Here is a 25,615-nt window from a genome sequence, read left to right as displayed (position 1 = left end):
TAGTACAACATGAATTATTTGCCTCAAGGTCATACAGTCAGTAAGTAATATTACGTTGATGTTATAAGCTTTTTGTGAAAAGCAGTATGTAAAAAAGTCCGGAATTGTGGAGAAACAAGTAATGGCTTTTGCATCACAACAATGCACCTGCTCATTCATCATTGTGAGAGATTTTTTGGCCAAAAACAACACGACAATCATGCCTCAGCCACCGTATTCATCGGATTTGGCCGCCTGCGACTTTTTCCTGATCCCAAAACTGAAGAGACCTACGGAAGGACAAAGATTTTCAACAATTGCGGAAATAAAAACTACTCAAAGGTGTACCAAAAAGTGCTAATGAGAAGTGGTTCGAGGATTGGAAGAAGCATTGGCAAAAGTGTATTGTATCTGAGGGAGATTACTTTGAAGGGGACAACATGAATATTGATAAATAAATAAATATTTCTTCATAGAAATATAGTCGCCTTACTTTCTGAACACACCTCATATAACCCCAAAGTCCTATTCAGCATAATGTGTATTTCTGTTATCGCAATATTTTTTTGAGGATCTTAAGTGAATTTGAATACAAAGGGTACCATCATCTTTTTGCAGAAAAATAATATTTTTTAAATAATTTAATTTCAATTTTATTGAAAATATATCGTATGGAATGTTCACATAACTAAACCACATCACAGAACATTGTAATTATAAATATATAAAAATAGTATAAATATAAATTACATCACATTTCTTGATATATAAATACGCAGTTACTTCAGTAAAAATGTGTTCTTTATGGTCATGTTAAAAGTCTCCATAAGGTTATTGGTGGTGTTTGTGTTACAGTATTTTCACGTAATGAAAACATTTGTAAATGACTTTTTTCTTAGCACCTGCATTATTGAGCTTATAGTCATTTCAGTAGTGGGTAGAAAATCAAAATTTTGGTTTTTTTTTAACAAACTAAACATATATTCGGTCGGCGAAAACACCCCCTGTTGCTTTGGCTTGTTTGAGACAGTCTTAGAGACCTTCCTGGTGACGAGTTCTTTTGCATTGCTTTTACACTGCAAGTTACATATCCATAAATGCAAATGGTATGAAAATACAATAAACATACATTCATGTAAGCTCAACACTAAACAGTTTTGTAAAAAAGGTAGAAAATCTATTGTCTATGAGATTCACACTTAAAACAAGAAATTAATACTATGCACTATGTTATGTTAAATACTGATTTGTATCAAAATCAAAACAAGTGAGATCAGAAGGAGTAGCACAGAGTAATGTCATTAGCTGCATAAAAATGCTCATCAGTTGTACCACATAAGATACTTCACTGTAAAAAAATTAATTGCAAAGTCTTTCCTTACAAAATATATATCACAAATGAAATACAGATTTCTTATCTGGAGCACCTCTACACATATGGATGTCAAGGGTTTTTAACAACAACAACACAGAGCCTTGCACGTCCTGTAGTTAGTGGTGCTACCTGCAACAAAGCAAAAAAAATGTTACTTAAAAAGAAGAAGCAATTTGAGACTATTTTTTAAGAAAAAAGCCTGTGAAAGAAGGCATTTTTATTTCCATAAGCAGTCACTTTTCTCATGAACAGTAATTTCACAAACATAACAAGTCTCAGCATGATGAATACTTGGCACAACTGTCTTTCACTAATGGGCTACATACAAAGATAAACTTCACAAATGGCAAAATTCGCAGAGAATACCAAGGAGCCTGAGATAGGTGGCAACTATCTAAAATGGAAGTCACCAGTTTTTTAAGTGTGTCAATATTATTCACATTTGTTATCATTTGCTTTCCTCCAATTAAATTTTAATTTCTTTAGTTCTAAGTTGTCTTTGTGTACATCCATATAAATTATCACTTTATTAACTTTTATTCATATACTCTTGTGTTCATCCACAGATATTTGTGTTTGAAATTCAGCTTACTATAATCAATATTTTTACATCTACATCAGTTTTTTTTAAGAATTGAACAAATTTTAATTCTATTGTGAAGATAATTCAATTCTGACTCTCTCTCTCTTTGTCAGAGACTTTTGTTCTCACTTAATATCTGTAATGCTTGCGAGGAAAGAACTTGACAACAGTGTCTCAAACTAGCTCAGAGCTGTACTTATTTTTTTTTATTTATTTATTTTTCCAACCATTACACTGTACACAAATTTAAGTGACTGAATTGCTAAGGGGAATACCGTAAGGATACCATAAATGGTCTGATAACAGTTACATTGCTACTATACATTTTGTGACCTATTTTATTGACTGAACAATGGGTGCAAGACGTCATACAATCAAATTTCTCTTGTGGTCTTCAGGTGCCTGCTGCACTGCCTCTTTTGTATGTATACACAATTATAATATGTCAAGTAGGCAGAGCAGGGGGGGGGGGGGGGGGGGGGGGAATCAATCTGTGTTACATGCAATCAGATGTCAAGGGATTAATTATGGAGTGTTAAACAATACTCAAAGCAAAGGTGGCCAAGAATATACCAATAAGTTACCCTGTAACAAATCTCAGCTTTGACTTTCACATGGAAGTTAGTCCAGGGGAGAATAGTGATAGCAACTGTCATAAAAACTGTGTTGCTAGTCACTTTCACCAAAAGGCAACTTTCAACATTTTAGCTGCAGCCTGATGGTGTGAAAGAGCAGTGGCACATCACTCTTGAGATACTTCTGTATGTTCAACTGCATTCTCTTCACCATCACAAAATTTGGGAAATACTGAGTGATTACTGCTGTGATACTATATTACCTAATTAGATAAAGAGAGTGAACAAAACATACATGTACAACCTGCCATAATTTCATAAACTTCTTACTCCATAGGTTTCAAAATTAATGACTGAACACTCATTCTTCTGTTGCAGTTCATCTTACAATGTGACAAATGATTGTACCACAACCAATATTAAAGCACCCTTATACCTACCACTGTAATTAACCCCTCTTCCATCCCCCAAAAGAACAGGTTGTATTACTTGGCAAGGCAAATTGGTTACCTGGGCATAAACTTTGCAAACCGTTTCCCTCCTACTGCTGCCAGACCATCTAGACCCAAATCCTATAAAACTGGTCTAGACTGCAAAGAATGAAATCTGTATTCTTAATACACCAAGCAGATCTCTCTCTCTCTCTCTCTCCGATATGAAAAAGTAACAGCTGATGCTTTTGATACTAATAAATAAACATCATACGTCATCCAGCTTGGTTCAAGTCTTTAGACACATTGACATTTTGGCAAAGTGCACATTAACTTCAGTGTTTTTATAACCAAGCAACTTTTCAATTGGCCTTACAAGGCTGAGTGAACCTCCTGTCCGACCTTCCCACCACAGAAAAAATTTGAGGTGGTCTCTGGAAATCAAACTGGGAACCTTGGCACAACTAGCCCAAAACACAAACCATTAGACCATGCATTCAGTTTACTTTTGCTACTGTAACATTACCTTTCAGTATTGGTGCTGAAGGAAAGATGCTTTGACAGATGAGGAATAAGTCAGCACAAATTAAGCAAACAAGTTGGCATCATCATCTGTGGCTGAAATAGCAGACAATGACTCAACACACACTGTTATGGAAAATAGTGAGATTACTGGGGAAAGTAGTTACAAGGACACTGCCAGTGACATGTCTTTAGCAGCCCCGATAACATGTATTATACATCTTGTTTCGGTTTTTGTTCTAAATGCGCACATCATCCAATGGCACATACAGCCATATAGTGCATGACAGAACTCCACTCATAAAGAGTACTCGAGTGCCGGCTACAGCTATCTCCCCTCCCTGCTTCTCAACCTGGCCAATAACCAGTTCACTTTGGCAGTAATACAAGTGTCCTATCTTTGTTTAGCTTTACAAAAAAACTTAAAGTGAAACCCCACTTTTACACTTTTCAAGGGACTTCAAAAAAATAGTGTAAAATGTGGGAAGTGACATTTTAAACAGTAGAAGTTACATACAGGATACCCCCTTGCACTTTATGTATGACGTATGTACATAACAGGCATCAGAAAACTTGTCAGGGACTTGTTTATTATCTAATGAAGGTTTTTTATCTAATATAAACCGCAGATGTAACTGTAACTGATAACTATCTGGGAAGTAGAAATGTTTGACTCAATTCATATGTCATAATCGATGTTTTTGAAAGCCTCCAGCTGTCATTCTTTATTCAAATAATGAAATATTGCACTAGTTACATATTTTCTCATGCTTCGAACGACACGTTTCGAAAATTTTTTCTCATTGTCAAGTGCTAATAGGTTAATAAGTTTTTTTTTTTTTTGTGTCTGAATATGTGTTATTCTATGTATCTTAAACTGTAGTCATCTTTTTGAGGTTATCAGGTATTGTGCCTCATCAGTTATGTAGAAAACCAACCACACACACACACACATTAATTGATTGTGTTACATCACAAAAAATAAATATGTAAATACTGCACTTGACAACAAGAATAAATTCTCCAAACACGTTTTGCTCGGCATGAATAAAATACGTAACTGGCACTGTGTTTAAACTAAAAACATTTGAGCAGTGCAAAGTGAATGACAGTGTCAACTAGCGCTCCCCAAGTGCCCATACGCCGAAACACACTAAATATGGTTCAACGAAACTGCCACGATGATCACAACAATCATGAAACTGCATTTGTGCAGCAGACACAGTTTGGAAATGGTTGTGATTGATCAGTGAAATATTACTGTATCTCATTGCTACCTATCAGAACCCCTTGGAGAGCACCAGTCCTAATTGTGTATTTTGAATGTGCCAAAAGCATTTAACATTGTTCTTATGTGAGAAACACAATATAAATGTGAAATTAATACTGTAACTAATCTAAAGAAATAGAGCACATGGTCAGGATGTACCAGTAAACCTATCGTTATAAAATTACTACCGCAAATTAAATAGAACACATAAATAAAGCACTTTAATTGGATCTCCGATATATGTTAGCACTAAAATTCAGGCACTAGTTGATTTGTTATAAACAAATTTAGAAATGTAATTGTTACCTGTAACATAATTGGTCAGAAAATGTTATATTAACTCGTAACTAAGTTGAAAATAGGTTCACCTTGTTCAGCACCGAGATTGTAAAATTTTAGCAATGTGTATCTCATAATCTGTTTAATCTGTGATTTTACATAAAACCGTAATGTTCATTGTATGTAATTGTTAACAAAAGTACAAATAAAGGTCGTGCAGATGCCTTGAGGCACTCGTTTTTTGACTAGGGTTGCGAGCAAATGTATTGTAGGCTCACTCGTTTGTTGATTGTTGTGAACTCTGTGTCGTTTGATGTCAACTTTGGGTACATCTGATGTAATCGGTACAGTTCACCGGACACCAGAATCCTGGAAATATATTGGTATTAAAACTGCACTGTACTTTGGAATTTATTTGGGAGTCTTCCGCAATCCTTTTCATAGGCTGCACAGCGACGAGACATGAATCCAGGAATTTTACAAAACCCCGAGAACTAAACAACTCTCAGCGTTGGTAGAACTGACGTGAAAACAACAGCACATCGACTGGGCATTTCACTCAAAACATTTGCAACGCGGAGGTGGGAAAATATAAACATCTCATCAATCACCACGCCAAGTAGAGTTTGGCAGCAGTGGGAGAAACAGCATAAATTGTTACAACTTTTACATGTTTACCGGTTCAAATCCATTGAGTAGAGTGCCCTGGTGTCAAGAAACTTAACCACATAGTATTTGTAAATACTACTGGACAGCCAACACCATGCCAGCATCATTTTTTCTCCACAAAAAATTTTTTGTTATGTGTAAATTGCAGGAAAATTATAAATATGTTGACGCAAAATCAGGTGCAAATTAACAGTGTGGGCATAGGAAATTTGACGGGACCGATAAAAAATGTCATAAGCGGTGGGAAAACATTAATTCCAGTAACGTAAAAGCAGGGTTATAATATAACTTCCAACCATGTGGCATACTTAATCTCAGATGGTACAGTAACCAAACCCCATGCCCAGATATCTCTCAGTAACATAGTTACCTTACTTAAGCTATAAAACAAAACAAACCTTTTACTGTATTCCATTTCACTAAAATTTTTCTTCAACAATAAGTAAGCAACATAAGTTTCACAACAAGAACACAAAACATTCTTACCTCCTCCCATTCATTTTTCTCAGGATCATATGCCTCAACAAGTTTCAAGTAATGGTGGCCATTATAACCTCCCACTGCAAACAGCCTGTCTCCCAATAAGCCAACGCCAATCGCATCTCTTCCATGACTCATACATGCTACTGTAGTCCATGTATCACTCTTAGGGTCATAGCTGCAAAATAAAAACAATGGGTAACATATTATAATTTCCTTCCATGAATTTTAGCAGTTTCTGAAATGTAGATTTTAGTACGGGAAAGCCCAGTACGAAATACCTAGGAAAAGGATGCCTGTAGGTAGTTCTGACCATAAATGCCTTTGTGAAATTAAATGTACAGTGTGTATCACTGAGATACAGAACCGTCATCCAACAGTCTGCACATCAACATACATGTTTTAGCTATACTTAAAGCTTGATTACAACAACTTAGCTCTCCTAAAACACACAGCTTTTTGTTTTTCTGATTTTTAGTTCTCTTTTTATAAGATGTAATATTTAACACTCTCCCATAATATTATCATTTCTGTAATGGTTTCTATGCAGACTGTCTGTAGCATATATAAAAAATGCTTTGTGAAGGAAAGCACCCATAAATACACATTAAATGACTTGTTTCACTTTTTTATCTTTCAGTCAGTTTTTGAGTCAAACGAAGTAACTCAATGAGACGAGTCTCTGCAGCCACATTAGCTATATGAATGTTTTTCACTCCATCTCTAGGTATGAGCGATATCATTCAATGTGAGACAACCAATTGACAAGTCTCCGACACTTATGGTAGTTATACAAATGTTTTCACTCAGTCTCCAGGTGAGAGTGATTCACTCACACACTTTCTCATCCATTTCAGTTACACGTGAACCACCACTAGGGTTGTCTACTTTTTGAGAGACAAATAATTCACCTTACTTCAAGGAAAGCCGAATAAACAGTATATTTTTAAAAACAATATATTTTCAAAATTTATGTATTTATTTACCTAAATACCAATTTTCCATACTGCTGGTATTAAATATATATTTCTGGTTGGTTTTAAAAGGTTAATGACTGATGTTACATAAGCAGAGTGTATACGCGGACAAGAAAAAAAAAATCCCAGATTTTTTGCGGATGAAAATACAATTTTTCAGTGTCATTGTTAAGTGACTGTATACTTTCCCTCGGAACCATAAAACTTATAAATCCTTTGAAAGGTTACGGTTTTATACACTGGTGTAGAACTTCCCGGCACTTTATAAAATGAAACGCAGAAAAAAAAAATAATAACTTAATAATAAAAAAAGTTTTGGAGAGATCTTTGATGTGCAGCAACATGCACCGTGCATATTTTTGTATTACAATATGCAGCACATTTATGAAAGGATAAATTTGAATTCCATCAAAAACAGCAAGTTGGTTTCCGAAGCACTAAAATCAAGATTGTGAAGCACTTTTGTAAGCCAATCATAGCTCATGTCACATGATCTCACCAGGTGATGACAGTAGATATTCACAGCATATGACATGTGATGTAGTCAGCCAGTAGCAACACCACTGTTAAGTAGGGATAAACGCACAAATAGGAAAAGTTGACATTTTAAATTAATATACTGGGTGGTTAAACTTTCCCTATGTAACACACTATAACATGGAAACTAATTACCACACAAGAACCAAACTTGGTCGTGTTAATGTCCGGAGTATGGGGTGCATGATTTCCATGTGTCACAGAGTTACTGCCCAGTTCCAACTATGGCCACCAAGTGCTGTGACCAGTCGCAGTGCACTTGTTGACGTGTCAACATGAGATTGGACAAAATGAGCAGGGTATTATTGGTGAAGCTCTATTAACCAATCAACAATAATGCTGCTGCTGCACTTCGAGAATATCACCAGCTGAAAGGATTACATAAGTGTCCCCTTTCTCCACCTGTTGTGCAGAGCGTGGTGAAGTAGTTCTAATCAACTGGAGAACTGGACGTCACTCCCAGAAGAGGCCAATGACTGGTTGCACAACAGGAGGTTTATGAAATCGCTGTTGCTATGACAGACAACACTGCGTGCAATTCCCGATCGTCAGGCAGTGCGCATCCTGTGCCATGATAGTTGAACATATCGTGGTCCACTGTACAGAAGGTGCTTCGAACCATTCTCAACTGGTATCTGTATATGATCCATATTGTACAGCACCTTGCACCACATGATGCACAACGACATGTTGACTTCACTCTCCACTTTCTCGCACGGATTGAAGATCGAGAGGGCTGGCTCTGGACATCCTATGGGCAGATGAAGCTCATTTTCCTCTGACGCGTGAGGTGAACACACAGAATTTCAAGTGAGGGGATCTTCACCTCCAGTCACTGTGCGTGAAGTTCATTTGTATGGTGAACCTGTCACTGTAGTGTGTGGCTCCATGGCTGCATTCATTATTGGCCCATTCTTTTTTGAACAGGATGGTGCTCAATGATTGAAGACATGCATTGTGACTGGTCAGCATTACTGCGATACGCTTTGCCAGCATGTCGTACCCTTCCTAGAGGAGAGGGACGCAGTGAACTCAATAGTTTTAATGCAAGATGGGGCACCACTGCACATTACTCGTGAAATTCACCTGCTTCTCTGAAACACATTTGGAAACAGTCAAATCACCAGCTGATAGTTTCCAAATGCTTGGCCGGTACAATCACCTGATCTCACTCCCTGTGATTTCTGGTTGTGGGGCTACCTGGAAGCACAGGGTTTACCCAGAGAACATTCACTCGTGTGCTGATCGGAAGCACAGCATATCAAGAGAGATAGCCAGCATACCTACGGACATGCTTCGTTCTGCTGTGCAGAATGCAAATCTACACTTTCACACTCTTCTGGACATTGATGAGTGCCATATTCAGGCCCTTTTGTAGCAGTAATGGTACCAGTATGTGTGTGTGGTCATCTTCAGTCCAGAGACTGGTTTGATGCAGCTCTCCATGCTACTCTATGCTGTGCAAGCTTCTTCATCTCCCAGTACCTACTGCAACCTACATCCTTCTGAATCTGTTTAGTGTATTCATCTCTTTGTCTCCCTCTACAATTTTTAGCCTCCATGCTGCCCTCCAATACTAAATTGGTGATCCCCTGATGCCTCAGAATATGTCCTACCAACCGATCCTTTCTCCTAGTCAAGTTGTGCCACAAATTTCTCTTCTCCCCAATTCTATTCAATACCTCCTCATTAGTTATGTGATCTACCCATCTAATCTTCAGCATTCTTCTGTAGCACCACATTTCGAAAGCTTCTATTCACTTCTTGTCTAAACTATTTCTCGTCCACGTTTCACTTCCATATATGGCTACACTCCATACAAATACTTTCAGAAATGACTTCCTGACACTTAAATCTATACTCGATGTTAACAAATTTCTCTTCTTCAGAGACACTTTTCTTGCCATTGCCAGTCTACATTTTATATCCTCTCTATTCGACCATCATCAGTTATTTTGCTCCCCAAATAGCAAAACTCATTTACTATTTTAAGCGTCTCATTTCCTAATCTAATTCCCTCAGCATCACCTGACCAGTATGTAATGGTATGATATACCATAGCAGCACATTAAAAGTGTTTCAATTGAACTGATTCCACATTATTTCTCTTCCCCATGTGCCTGACATTAAGACTACCAAGTCTGGTACTCGAACAGTAATTAGTTTCCGTGTTATAACATGTTAAATAGGGAAAGTTTAATTATAACCACCTGGTAAATACTGTAGCTACAAGAAAAGCTAAGGTATCTCATATAATATTGGTCTTTTTTGCGTGTGCTATACTTTAAGATGCATCACTCGAAAGTGCCAGTAAAATTTTAAATAATGAATAAATGTCTGATCATCTGGGCTTGAAGTTCTTCTAAGTGGCTGGTCCTCAAAGTATTAAGTATTAAATAAAAGTCAAAAGCTGTGTGATTTAAGATATTCATCACACCTGTGAACACACAACATAATTCATCTTGTGTAAAAGGAAATTTACTTTGAAAGTAAAACTTTTAAAACAACCATTTGCAATATTTTCCCGTGACCCGTTAGAAGTAGTTTCGTTTCAGCAGTTGCCAGCGAGCACCAGAAAACATGTGTTACTGCGCGTGTGCATCTACAATAATGTAGGAAGCCCATATGTTCAAACATATAAAGCATTAAGAACTTATATTATGTCATAAAAAAAACAGGACATCAGAGGACACTTCAAGAACATCGAAATTTCGTAAACCATACCTCAATGCATAATTCAGTTTAAAGTGCACATTCGTATGTCCAGATTCACAATGAAGTAGGCCCCAACCTGATATTAATATTTGCAGTGTGGTTTTCTGGATGTAAATTTTCTTGGAGTACCAGTACTGTATTACCTCATGTTTGGTTCTTTATCATGGCATAATGCCATACATGCCAGAAGATGAAAACGTGTATTTGAAATTCAGTGAACAGTTGAAACTAGCCAATAGTGTGGAATGAAACACTTTGTTTCAAATAAATTGACTGCCCAAGTGAGCAACATCAATGAAGGCCAAATCTCCTTAGCAAACTGACAAAATTAACTTCATTGTTCAGCAAGGCGATTCATGCTTGACTGCCAAAAACGTGGAAATAAAATGAAGTCAGGAAACTGAAACTAACAACATATTTTAGCCTCCCATAATTACATGGATATATTTTAATTCACTTGATGGTTCCCGGCCAAAGAAATCTGTTTCGTTTTCCTTTGGCATGAGAGCTGTAAACAAGAGGACAGTAAAATCACTGAACTTAAACGCAGATCATGTGGGGACTATCCCCCTCCCCACTACAACTCAGACAGCTCCACACAAGTGCAAATATGGCAGCTTGGGCTCACCAGAAAAATTTTTCCAGCTAGCATCTGGTTGCTTGTTGCTACTGCCGATACAGCTAACAGTAGCCAGAAGAGTGGAAAAGTACTGCTCATACATGACTCAGCTGCGCATGAGCCTGCTGGGAGCTGCTCAAACGAACCTAATGTAAAGTTCGGTGTCACGTTCATCAGAAGCAGTTTGTTGTTATGAAGTATTGCATAGTCTTCGTCCTAAAGCCATTGACACATTTTGCCGTTTGCAGACGCTTGTGTGTTTTGCACTGTGTTTTGTTGTTGTAAATGGTGGATTTGCAGACGCTTGTGTGTTTTGTTGTTGTAAATGGCGGATTTCCTTTGCAACTTAAGTTTTATTTTTTTCTCTCATCTGTTTTACTGGTGCAGTACTATTCAGCAGTAGCAGGATACGGTTATATTCTTTGTTACAGTATCAGTTCTTACCAGGCAAAATTACAAAAATTTAACTGAAAACTAAAACAATGAAAAATTCTCAGAATTCTAAAAAATTCCCCAATGGTTTTCTGCCGCATGAAAAAATTCCCAGGTTTTTCAAATGTTCAAATGCGTGTGAATTCCTAAGGGTCCAAACTGCATAGGTCATTGGTCCCTAGACTTACACACTACTCAAACTAAGTTAAACTAACTTATACTATGCCCGAAGGAGGACTCAAACCTCCGGCGGGAGTGGCTGCGCATCCCGTGACAGGACGCCTCAAACTGCGTGGCCACTTCGCGCACCCCCAGGTTTTTCCCAAATTTCCCGGTTGTCCATGGGTGTATACACCCTGATTATAAATTATATTTAAATAAATGAACAATTACTTTTTATTTAACGTTACTGAAGCTTTGCCTCTCTCTTCCCCTATACTCTTCCCCTATACTCTCCTGCGATAAATGCTGAGGTAACACTTTCTTTTTAAAAATAGACTGTTATTTGTCAAATGCCTTTCTCCATGAGAAATATTTGTCATTGTTCCTTAATTTTCTCTGAATTTCTTTCAGTATAAAATCATCACTGCAGATACTGCATATCACACTGAATTTATCTTGAGGATAACGTTTTATCCAGTCATATAATTTATTCCATTCCCACACCACTGAGCATTTCGGCATTTTGATCCAGACACAAAGCTCATTATTAAGTAAATGCCAGCTCATAAACATGGATGAAAAAGTCAACTAAAGGCTACTTACTGGCACTCAGTAGAAAGCATATACTTGAACAACAATAACAGTAACAACAGGTGTCAACAGACTGCAGTCAACAGTAATAATTTAACAATGCCAAAGTGAAAAGAGTTGAATGTGCCAAGGATCAGGGGGCTCCAATTGTCGCTTCCAGGAGGCCAGAGGGGTGCAAACCGTGGTCTTTTCATTATCATACTTATTACAAATACACTAAGTAATCAATAACTACATTTGCATAAAAATACAGCTTCCTCCGATTTAGTATTACGTGAATAATTAATAATAACAACAGGCATCAGAAAATTTACCACAAAATATCATTGCAAACTTTTCGGGGAGGGGGGAGACCTAAAGCAGAATATATATCACTATATTACTTAATGTAAGCGTGCTGACTGTCAGTTATACAGGGCGAACATTAATAAAACTGCAGGTATAGATTCCTGACTGGAAATAAGATGAGAAAAGGTCCTATGAACAAGTGTCTGGAAATGTAGCATTGCCATGGTACATGGTGATGATGAATGACATTTCCTCTGACCATGTGCCATGTGTTGCAGGCTGGGTGATTGACATAGTGTACTGTAAGCAGCAGAATGATCCGGTATTCATGTTGGGAATAAGCCAAGATGGTGTTCGTATACTGCCAAGCAGATGGAAATGGTCAAGAGACAGCATGCCTATATTAAAATAAGTACTCTCTCACATACAAGTAACATCACAAACATTTCAAGCCCTTTTTTGTGTAATCATGGGTCATTTCAGACAGACATACGTACAGGGAGGCAGCGAACTGTGTGTACATCAGATTTGGAGCTTGTACTAGGATTTGTCTCAATATCCTGTAGAACTTGGTCCTCCAAATCTCGTGTACACACAGTCTACTGCCTTCCTGCACATTCAATTAAGTCTGATAGGACCCACTACCACAAAAATGCCCTAAAAGGACTTGAAATGTTGTGTGATAAGGTTCATGTCTGAGGGTATTTGTTTGGCATAGAAAAGCTGGCTCTCGACCGTTTCCATCCTCTTGGCTGTACACCAACACAATCTAGTATTGTTCCCGACATGAATACCAGACCAGTCTGCTGCACCAGTCTCTCAGCCTGCAATGTACTGGGAATACAAAGCACAAAGCAAGTGGTCAGAGGAACTGTCATTCATCAGTGCCACCTACCATGGCAAAGATGCATTTCTGGACACATGTTAATAGCAACTTTTTCCTCCATTTCCAGCTAGGAATCTGTCCTTGCAGTTTGTTGGTCTTATTAATTTTCATTCAGTAGAATGTCTATCTTAACACTTAAAACAGAAATAACAAATATGAAGATATAGGTAATCACAGAAATACAACAGAACAGGGAAAAACCACTACACTGTTCAGAAACATAAATGAACCACAAAGACTGTGATAATCTGGAAGTACACATACTTCACTCTACAGTACAGAATTATACATTCAAACAACTATCCATTTTCTCTACTTTGAAACATATTAAATAGTTTTTGTTTTTGTTTTACCGCTCTACACAGCTGAAGCGGGATGCACTTGGATTGGATATGGGGGCATCATGTCCCCCTAGGGCATACAAGTAACCATTGGCAACACCAACTCCGACACCACCTCTGCGTTTTGCCATTGGTGCACAAGCTGTCCACTTGTTTGTGTGTGGATCATAGCACTCCACACTTCTTAGGCATGAACTGCCATCACGACCTCCAACAGCATACAATCTAAAAGAGAGAGCATAATTCAAACAATAACAACTTTGATGTTATAACCTAGCAAAATGGAAGACATATACTGGGTTTTTACTGCATTTGGTGACTAGTGATGCCAAAATTTAAAAAGAAAATAAATTAAAGTTAAATGAAATTTATAATGTCCAAATAGCTGTGATGCAGATGGAAGACTGTGCTATAATGTTTACAGGGAAGACAACAGCAAAATGAGAACGTGTACAAGAGATAATGGACACCAGATTTAGTCCTATGCTGTCAATTCTCATTTGCTTCTGGATAATGCAAAAGTTAGTAATTATCTAAGTAACTGCTAGAATAAGTATTTAGCAAGTTGGAGACAGTTCTTATGAGTCGATACTATATCAAATATAGCACACGAGCAATTCACATTCTTCTGGGTGTATATTGTGAGGTCAACTATAATGCATCACACATAAGTGAAGACTAATATCAAAAGCTACCTGTTTTACACAAAGAACATTATTTTTGAACAAACAGTAATTCAGAACAACTTTTTACAAACACTTGAGAAACTTAAGGCTGAATGAAAAAAATTATCATAATGAAAGCACGATGAACTGGACAGGAAATACAGCACATTATTGCACTAGTATTTAAATTACATTAAATTTTAAAATGCTTCTTCTAGCCTCTTTGGACACACATTTCACAGTGAACCACTGGCACTAGAATTACTTTCAAAAACTGTCTGCAGAGAAAGAAAGCAGTCATATCATTCCTGACGCTACATGATCGACAACAACAAAGTCGCATAAAAAGTGACAACAAATTAATAACATTACTCATATGTTTTGGAAAAACTTACAATCATTTAACTTAGAAGAGAAACAGAGTTAACAGTTCAGTATGGAAAGGATGTATCTTAACAACACGATGCCAGCTGGATAAACAGTGCCAGTACTGCATTTTGGCAGGTGAACCACGCTGTGGTGGGGATAGTGCTGGGTATGGTGAGTAATGCAAGAGAGAGAGAGAGGGGGGGGGGGCAGGGGGGCGGGGCTTGGGGGTGGGTGGCTAGCAGCTCAGAGGGTCATGTACACAGGTAAAGCAAATGATACAAGCTTATCGGAGCCAGTGGGGAGCGGCACACACTGAAGATTACATGAGGAAATGAATTTGGAGATGGTGACAGGAGGGAGGTAGATGAAACTGTTGGATGGAGGATGCAGGGAGCAGGTGCAGAGGATGTTGTAAGGATAATTTCAATCTGTGTAGTTCGAAGAAGTTGGTGGCGAAGGGAATAATTTAGATGATCCAGGTTATGAATCAGCTACTGAAATTGCATGTTGTGCCAAGGGGCAGTCAACTTTGTTCTGGGCAACAATTTGGTGGTGGCCATGCATCCTGGTAGGCAGCTGGTTGGTAGCCATACCAACATAAAAAGCTCTAAGTGTTTACAGAAGAGTTGGTATATGACATGGCTGCTTTCACAGGTGGTCCAGCCTCTGATGGGGTTGGCCAAGCCTGTGACAGGAATGGAGTGGAGGTGCTGGGTGGGTGGATTTGCCAGGTCTTGCAACATGGTGGCAAGGGTTTGGGAGTGGCAAACAGAGGACTAGGATATTGTGTAAGTTGGGTAGGTGATGAAATAGCACTTTAGGAGGAGGGGAAAGGATCTTTGGTAAGCTTTCCCTCAGTTCAGGACAATCACAAAGACCTGGTGAAGAATATGGTTCAGTTGTTCCAATCCAGGCTGATACTGGGTGATGACGGGGGTGCCCATTTGTAGCTGATTCTTGGGTGTTGTAGGAGGATTAGAAGTGTGTGAAGATATGGGACGGGGAACCTGTTTGTGGATTATGATTTGGGGGTAGAGTGTGTCTGTGAAATTCTTCATGAGACCTTCAATATACCAGGCAAGAGAGTTCTTGGCACAACAAATACATACATGGGTGGCTACGCAGTACGACGATTTTTTGGTGTGGAAAGGATGGCAGCTTTCGAAATGCAGGTACTGTTGGTGGTTAGTGGGTTTAGTGTGGACAGAGTTGTGGATTAAGCCATCAGAGAGGTGGAGGTCACTGTACAGGATGGTGGCATGTTGGGTAGAGGAGGACCAGGTGAAGCGGATAGGAGAGAAGTTGTTGAGGTTGTGAAGGAATGCAGGTAGGGTGACTTGGCCCAGAGTCCAGATCATGAAGATATCATCAATGAACCTGAACCACACTAGGGGTTGGGAAATCTAAAAGACTAGGACGGTTTCCTCTACATGGCCCATAAACACGTTTGCTTAGGAGGCTGCCATGTGGGTGTCCATGGCTGTGCCCTGGATTTGTCTAAAACAATCACTTTTGACAGTTTCGATATTTAACTTTGATCAACATACAAATGTGTGCCAAACATTATGGCACCATAGCTTGTACCCTTTTCATCAGCGACTACTTTGATAACTTAATAGAAACTATGAAATTTTTTAGATGGGTAATTGTTAATTGCTTATTAATTCCCTTGGAACAATTTACTGATACACTTATTTTCACAGACGGTGGTTCAAAAACAGATGTTACTAACATTAGCAGTATGACAGAAGTCCACATGCCATTGTGTACACATTTTGATCATCATCCCTCTAAAAGTTTGTTATGTGGTTTGATTGACATATGGGTAACTGCACCTGTCGTCTTACCCTTTTAAGTCTGGTCTAACATTCTTTAAATGACTGATCAGTTGACTTGGTCATGTTCACCGACAATAAAGGTTGAATGGACATTGTCAGAATATCTGCATGTACTGTTTAGAAGAGAGTAAAAGTCTCACTAAAATTTTTCCAAGTATTTGACTACATAATCATGTTGTGATTTTGACAATTTTGACCACTGTTGCAAATGGACTTCATCACGAAGGCATAATTACAACTGTACCAGTGCCTTTTCAGCTCTAATACACATATGTCCTTTATACCCTTATTATTCGTTAGTGAAAATGTTACAGACATATTCTTTGAACTGATGACAGGACTAGAGAGGAAGAGTTAACTTCCTATATTAATAGTAATTTTTATTTGAACTCTTATTAGTTGATCCTCTCCAATAAAGAGCAAGCCACTACTATGGTGTAGTACTGCTCTCATGATGATCATCACTGGTGAAGACAACACAGTATACTCCAAGGCTTTCAGCACTATATTCACTGCTGTGTCATAGGGGATTAGTCTCAGAAGTGCCTTCACCCATAGGCTGGCAACACTGACAGCTAAGATGATGATGATGATGATGATGATGATGATGATGATGATGACAACTTACACTGGTACATTGACACTACCTCAATCACACCTCATATTTCTTTCAAGGTCAATAGCAGCCAAACTAGTATGCAGTCTCCCTTGGACATACTCATAGTGATGTTTTGCCACTGTTCACTTGCTACACCACCCATACTGTTATGTATCTATAGTGTTGCATTAGATATGTGCTAAGAGTTGTCGTGTCTCACTGATGTATATGAATTCTTGCTTGCAGCAGGTCTCATGGACTCCAAGTGTGAGTGTGCTGTCAACAACATCTTTGGTAAAGCCAAGTACATTCTAATTTTGTTGGGCTTTGGCAGCTGTCTTGCCTCTTCTCCTCCCTGAAGCTTGCATTTTGTGTCAGAGTAACGTCATGTACTGTTTTTTATCAAAATCATTGACTCTGAAAGTAAAATATAACTTCTGCTGACCTGGCATAGTCCTAACATCTCAGGAAGCAAATATTGACATACTACTGAAGCGTTGAAAATTCCAGTCCAAACAAGAATGGACAACAGGTTGTTGGCATTCATTTAGAATTAGTGATATACTTAACAATGTTGCTGTTACTAAGTTTTTAAAAAAAAAAAAAGGACCAGCAATATTGTAGCAAAGATGACTTACTACTTAAACACTTAGAGTACCAGTGGTGTCTGCCTGAAACCACCCCCTCTCCCCTTTTTTTAAGCACCATTGCCTTTTGCATGAAACCACACATGCTACTGCAAAACAGATGCAACTAGGGGTACACTGAGGTACCTCTATGAATGCAGCGCATTGTAGCAGCCACTAACAAAGTTCAATGTAGTGAGCGGCTTGGAGAGTGCGGTTTGTGACTAGGGGATTTTGACACTTTTTTTATTTATTTATTTATTTAAACAGTGATCACATTGAGAAAGTCATTGACAGTGAAAGTAAATATATCTTAAGTTATTGTAACACGAATTTGAGGTTTCACTACTGGTGTTATGAATGGTTTCAAAATGAAACCACTCTGCTCCGAGTGCATGTTTGATAAGTAAATTTATTAAATTTTAGGCCCATTTTTACTTGCTATTTAGGACCATAATTTGTTTTAGGCATTGTGGGTTAACGGAAGTTTCATGATGTGGTATTTTGTCTAGGAAAAGTCTAAATTGCTTTATCTCAAGAAATGATTGGGGGTGGGGGGTTGTTTGAAAACTGTAACTGTATATCCTAGTGGTTCCAAAGCGAAACAACAAACCTAAAACAACTGACTGTTTACTTTTTGCTATTTTCTTTTTATACTAGTTTCTTACTATCATAATAAAGGTTAATTCTCAGAAACATTTTAAAATTATATTACATAGTGAAACCTACTCCTTACAATAACTGACTGTTTACTTTTTGCTGGCTTCTTGTATTTGTTGCTTACTATGATGATGATGATCAATTTTGTGAAAAACCTCAAAAAAATGTTATGCCATTAGGAGTCGAAGGGTTAATGCTAGAACATAAAATAATGGCACAGGTCTAGAGAAAAAGAGAAAGAAAGAAATAAAGAAAGAAAGAGAGAGAGAGAGGGGGGGGGGAATATAGTTTTTACAAAAATAACACACAGAAAAAAAAAACTATTGGCTGAACACAGAGATGCCACCAACAACAATCAGCTGTTGGACTCCTCCGTCTGATAGGCACTGCTCATACATGGTTGTTTACATCTTTGGGCAGGTTTAGTGACATCTCTGAACAGTCAAAGGGAGTGTGTCTGTGATACAATATCCACAGTCAATGTCTATCTTCAGGAGTTCTGGGAACTGGGGTGATGCAAAAACTTTGTTTGATGTCTGTATATTTGCTAGCTGACACAAATAGGTGCGTCAGAAGTGCAAGTACTGCACTCTTTGCTTGTGTATTAGATGCTGACTAATATCAAATGTGAGAACAGATGATTTTGTGCACAGATCTGTTACCACAAATAGACACCGAAGCATAGCATGGAGGAACCACTCCATCTGCTATTACTCTGCACCTCTTAAATTACTATATTCTTTTTCTTAATTTTCACCTCCATTTAGTTATACACGTCATGTATAAGTAGTATTTACCTAAATATGGCACTATTCATACAACGTTTTACGTAAATTATTATTAAGGGGTTAGTTTTCAATCCACTAATTACAATGGTATTGCAAGTTTTGCTGGAGGCTATGTTAATAAAGAATAATTTATAACTGAAAGCACTACAAAAATGTGTAATGCTAAGAATAGGACGAGCTAATCAGCAGATTTGAGAGTACTGATACCACTCACTGTAAGGCCTGCATTTCATTCTTTTCAATAATCTACTTCAGTTTTCCAAAAACCAATTACATTAAAAGCTATCTGTAACTAAAGTTCACACACACCCAAAATTACTTTTGTAAACTGAGCCAGCATCCCTTTAGATTCCAGGATTTGCTTTAAAATTTTGTGCCCCTATTCTTCTGAATCAGATACCATCCTCCATTATTAAGTTAAGTCTTTAATTAAAGAATTGATTAAATCAACAATTTCAAATATGGAACCTTTGCACAGAAACAGGTAATCCACCACAGAGGCATTTATCGTGTGCTAATCAAACTCTACTGACAACTTTTATAATTTTCCAAGTACCTACCTTTCAACTAAACCAAATCATTACTGGAGTGGATACCTGATCTAAATTATTAAATTTTCAGCATGCAGTTTTACAAACTATGATTCTCAATATCACAAAATATCACTATATCATTCTACAAGTACCCCTCCCCTTCCAGAGATCCTCAGTCCACATTCTGTAATCAAATGAGCAACAGCCCTGTAGCAAAGTGTATGAAAGTCCACACCCCAAGACCAAATGAGTAACATATCCATGAAAGTTAGTGCCAAACATTCAACTGGATAGGATCTTTGTATAATGTGTGTGCATAGATCTCCCACTCAATTAGCGCCTATTGCGAGTCCACGTACTGCTATCATTACATTAACACCCAGATGAAATTGCATTTACAATTATGAATACAATAACAGTTTCATGTTATTCACATCACTGGAGATCTGTGACTCACTTTGTACTATAATGTTTATTTCAGCCTGCATGTGGCTTATGTCTTAACTTTTATATTATGAATAACAGGACAAGTATGTGCAGAAGATGACAATGTGTTGTATTAATTTTGGTAAACTATGATTTGAAAGATAATCAGGTTCACTGTCACTACTGGACTATTATGATTGCCATATTGGGAGTCAATTCAATGGATAATACAGTAATGTTATGTACAAGTGAACTGTGTACACAAGCTACCACTGAGTGTCACTGTTGTTTATAACATCAAAAAGTAAGGTTGCTTTAATTGGTTGCTTAATGATAATTTGGATGAAAAATTGCATGCCAGATTTTGTTAAATTTACCCAGGGGATAATACTTAAGAATTTTCAATTACTAGAGGCTGGTCATCACTCCAATGAAACTGTCTGATCTGAATAAATCTGGAATCAGGAAAAATTTAACTGAAGTATATTGTATTCATCACTGAGCTGCACGATCACCAACAGCAGCAGTTTCACATTACAAGTCTTGAATTCTGCACTTGCCACCAAGGAACTTTGATCTAAAACCAAGAATGTAAACATTACACAAAGTGTCTGTCCAGGTGAGGATTAGTCTCACCTTGGCACTAATTAACGTAATAACTGACAAAATTGGAACTGAGCGGTAGCAAACAGTCAATGTACAGTGTCAGTGAAATACTGAAATGGAAATTTAAATGTAAAATATTGAAGTAGACAGTTCACAGTGTTTGAAGTAGACAGTTCACAGTGTATGAATAAAAGAGAAAAAAATTAGTTACGGTGCTGCGCAGACAACACCGGGGATGGTGGTAAATTGAGGATCAGCCAACGGAAAATTTAGAAAGCAACTGTCATCTTTTGTAAACAAGGTCATTCAATAAAAAGACCAGGATGACAGCACCATTTTGGACAGAGTTTCAGCCAATGAGGAAACATCTTCGAGTCCAGAGGGTGCAGACAAATCAGTCTGACATAGAACTATGAACGAATTGGTGGGCAGAATCTAAAGCCATATTTTATTGGTTGGTTGGTTTGGGGTATAAAGGGACCAAACTATAGGGTCATCAGTCCTTTTTCCTGATGCAAGCAAGGCTCAAGGTACAAAAACACGCAACACCACAACTAAAAAGAAAATAAATGGAACGATCAAAGACAGAGTAAACATACACCACATGGAAAACTGGAAGAAGGTATTAAAACCATAGTGCATATGGTCTGGGCTGGCTGATCACAATAATAAAAGAGGATGAGCCAGCCACTCTGCAGCACCCTGAAAGGACAAGGCAAAATGAACACACATAGGGAAAAGACGACTACCAAGACAAACAAATGCAAAGAAAGTGCGACAGAGCTAAAATGGAGTGAGGGTGGCGAACTCAGAGAGAAGGCTAAATGCCCACCCTTAGATGGTGTAGTAACCAAAACCAACCGCGGGAACGCCTTGGGCTGCAGATCGGAGCCGCAAGGCGAGGAAGGCGCCGGCAGTGGAGCACACAGCACCGGGTAAACACAAGGACGAGTCGGACAGACCAACGACAACCGACAACGACCAACTATGACCAACAACAAGGAAGAGATAAACAACGGAGGCTTGTAGATACCACAACACCAAACACCAACAGTAAATCCACTCGGAACCAGAGCCAGGCAAATGTCAAAAACGAGCAACGACCAGAGTTCAGTACCACCGAGACAGAGACGCAATCCAGAGTGAGTACCAGACTGACTGGACTAGGGCAGAGCGGGTCCTTATATACGAAACCAGAGGGAGCGGCTATTTGCCGCGGTCTGCACATGGTGAAGCGGTGGCGCCCTCGCTGCGCGAGAGCCGCTGCGTGGAAGAGCCGCAGCGGACGCGGAGCCCTCTATGGGCTGACCACGTCCGTTTGTTCTGGTGCGTGTTCGACTTCCGCGGTGGGAGGTACTAGATCCCTCCCCCCCGAAATGGGTGCATAGGGGCGGAAATGCCCCAGACAATGCCAAGGCGGGCGGAACAAGGGCACGGGTTTAGATACGTCCGGACGGACCACTGGGGGAGGGGAGGGCAGACTGTCTGCGGCATCCATCAAGGTGTCACCAGAGGGCAGGGGGCCAGAGGGCGTCTCTATACCCTGGCGAGGCGGAAGGGGTGTCTGCAGAGCCGGCGAGGAGATGGAGGTTGAAGGGAAGGGCTCTGGCGCGAGGGACGTGTCCGCACCAGGAAGCAGGGAAGGCGGTGGAGGAGGAATCAAGGCGGGGACCCAAGGGCGGAGTTGGTTAAGGTGGCGACGCTCGAGCCCCCTGTGTGTCTGTACGGTCGTCACACGCCGCCCATGAGCTGCCGTCACCGTAGCGGGCAGCCATGCAGGTGTGCTGCTATAGGAGCGGGCCCACATGGCCATGCCCGTGGCGTAGCGCTGGGAGGGGCGAGAGCGGGGCCCAGAAGGGGATGGTGTCAGCAGGTGGAGGAGGGTCCGAGGTTGTTGCCTGTGAAGGAGTTCGGCAGGACCATGACCAGCCACCGGCGTAGTACGGTAGGTGCTTAGAAACAAGGTGAGGGCCGACGTGGTGGCCGACGGCTCCACTGATTTCATCAGCTGCTGTTTGAAAGTGTGGACCAGGCGTTCCGCCACGCCATTGGATGAAGGATGGAAGGGGGGAGAGCGAATGTGTTTGATACCGTTAGCTGAGCAGAAGTTCTGGAACGAGGACGCCGTGAATTGAGGCCCGTTATCTGTGACCAACGTGTGAGGAAGGCCTTCAATGGCCAACGCCAGGGCCAAGGCGGTGACGGTGGCGTCAGTGGTGGTGGACGCCATGCGGACCACATATGGGTATTTGGAATAGGCGTCAACGATGAGGAGCCACATGGAGCCTAAGAAGGGGCCTGCAAAATCTAAATGGATCCTGTCCCAGGGTTGGCTGGCTGTTGGCCAGGGCGCGAAAGATTGTGGAGGACTAGCCTGATGACGCACACACACTGTGCAACCACGGACCAGGTGCACAATGTCTCCATCGATCCCTGGCCAATAGACATGTCGTCGAGCCAACGCTTTCATGCCAGACATCCCCCAGTGCCCGCGGTGTAATAAGTGCAGGACTCGGCTGTGTAAGTCCGGAGGGATGACCACCCGATGGGCGTCTGAGTCCGTGGACAACAGGAGGACGTCCTCCATTACCGAAAGTCTGTGTGAGACAGGACGCCACGGGCTGAAGTCAGTTTTCAAACGTCGAGTAAGGTAGGGAGGCCAACCATGGGTCACATAGCGGAGGACATGCCGCAGAATGGGGTCCCTGCACGTGGAAGCGGCGATTTGCGTAGCCGTCACAGGAAATCCATCGAGAGTCTCCCGGCAGGCAGAGTCGATGTGGAAGCACAGGACTTCCTGCTGGTCGAACGCCAGATCGGGTCCTGCTGGGAGACGTGACAAGGCATCTGCATTAGTGTGTTGACTGGTGGGCTTATAGCGGATGATGTAAGTGTAATTATGCAAGAAAAACGCCCAGCACTGAAGATGCTGAGCCGTCCGTTCTGGGAGGTGCGAATGGGGCCCGAAAAGCGACACTAATGGCTTGTGATCTGTGAGGAGGGTGAACTGCACCCCAAACAGGTATATGTGAAATTTCTGAACTGCAAAAATAATGGCAAGAGCCTCCTTTTTGATCTGAGAGTAATTCCTTTGCACAGGGGTTAATGTCTTGAATGCATATGCCACAGGTTGTTCCGCCCCATCCTCATTCCTGTGTGCCAGGACTGCCCCAATCCCGTACGCTGAGGCATTGGCCGCCACCACCAAGGGACAATCCGGAGAGAAGGCGTAAGGCAAGGGGCAGTTTTCAGCATCGTCTTCAGGTGGATGAAAGCCTGATCGCAGGCAGAAGTCCATGAGTAAGGTACTCGTTTGCGACGCAGGCGATTTAGGGGAAGCGCGACGTGGGAGGCTTGGGTAAAAACTTTAAGTAATAATTGACTTTCCCCAAAAATACCTAGAGTTCGGATAAGTTTTGTGGATGGGGAAGGGCATCGATGGCTGCGACATTGCGGCCCGAAGGGCGAATGCCATCTTTACTGAGCCAATGTCCGAAATACTCCACTTCTGGTTGAAAAAAACTGCACTTCTCCAGCCGACAACGTAAACCCGCAGCCTGCAGGGCGTGAAATAAGTTACTGAGATTGCACAGATGTTCCTGGCGCATGTGCCCCGTGACTAAGATATCATCGAGGTAATTAACACAAGCTGGTATTTGTTGCGTAAGTTGCTCGAGATATTGCTGGAAAATCGCAGGGGCAGAGGAAAGGCCAAACGGAAGACATTTGTATTGATAGAGATCGAAAGGCGTGTTGATGACGACGATGGCTTGCGATTCCTCATCCAAAGGCAATTGGTGATACGCTTCTGCCAGATCAATCTTAGAAAAGTACTCGCCACCTGCCAGTTTAGCGACAAGGTCTTCCTGCCGAGGAATGGGATAAGTTTCGACCAAAGACTGAGCGTTAACCGTAGCCCCAAAATCCGCACAAAGCCGAAGCGATCCATTGGGTTTCTTGATGACCACTAAGGGTGTTGCCCAGGCACTCGATTGTACTGGCTCGATAACCCCCACAGCCTGGAGCCGATCGAGTTCCTGCTTGACGGCCGCACGCAAGGCTACCAGAATAGGCCGAGCCCGACAAAAGCGAGGCCATGCGTTCGGCAGCAAAGTGATGTGTGCCTGGAAATCGGAAGCGTAGTCCAGGTCTGCCAAAAACAGGGAGGAAAAGGACGCGCACAGATCGTCTAGGTCCTGAAATGGAACCGTAGTTGAAACGAACTGCACTTCGTCTTGAATGGAAAAGCCAAACCGTGTAAACGCATCAAGTCCAAATATGTCCGAAGCCGACGGGTGGTCCACCACAAAGAGTGTAAGGGGTCAGGGAACGTTTTTGTAGATGGCCATAACAGAAAACTGTCCACGGAGAGGGATGGAACCGTCGCCATAGGTGACCAACCTCCGAGAGGGTAGGGACAAGTCTGGAGACCCGAGACGCGCATACGTCATCAGATTGACCAATGAAACGGTGGCCCCCGAATCGACCTGGAAACAGACGTCCTCGTTAAAGATGCGTAGGGTGAGGAATAACTTTTGAGCCAATGTGTCGGTCCGAGGGGCGACTGCGTGTAAAGCATGGACGGCCTCCTGTTGGCTTGCAGGGGCGGGACTGTGGCCGGGCCAAGCGGCTATGACAGACTGATCGAAGGTGGCCTTCTCTCTCACAGAGCGAACAGGTCTTCCAGCGATGTGGACAGTCAGCTCGAGTGTGGGCCGAGGAAGCACTGGGGGCACGACGTGAGGGGGCCACGCAGCTGATGCCGAGGCGCGACGGCGCTTTGGACGCCATAGAG

General features: G+C 40.7%; 1 protein-coding gene across 1 annotated transcript in view; it reads right to left on the bottom strand.

Annotated features, from left to right (window-relative positions):
- Positions 1-726: 726 nt before the first annotated feature.
- Positions 727-25,615, bottom strand: part of LOC126248420 (kelch-like protein 5) — a 321,665-nt gene continuing 296,776 nt past the window's right edge. Inside the window, exons 11-13 of the mRNA XM_049949385.1 lie at positions 13,724-13,936; positions 6,170-6,341; positions 727-1,483 (exon numbers count right to left, since the gene is read on the bottom strand). Coding sequence (XP_049805342.1) covers positions 1,424-1,483; positions 6,170-6,341; positions 13,724-13,936 — 445 coding nt within the window. The 3' untranslated portion in view covers positions 727-1,423. The remainder of the gene's footprint in view (positions 1,484-6,169; positions 6,342-13,723; positions 13,937-25,615) is intronic.

This window comes from Schistocerca nitens, chromosome 3 (genome assembly GCF_023898315.1).
Source record: "Schistocerca nitens isolate TAMUIC-IGC-003100 chromosome 3, iqSchNite1.1, whole genome shotgun sequence".
Taxonomy (NCBI): domain Eukaryota; kingdom Metazoa; phylum Arthropoda; class Insecta; order Orthoptera; family Acrididae; genus Schistocerca; species Schistocerca nitens.
This window is presented reverse-complemented; position numbering and strand designations above follow the sequence as displayed.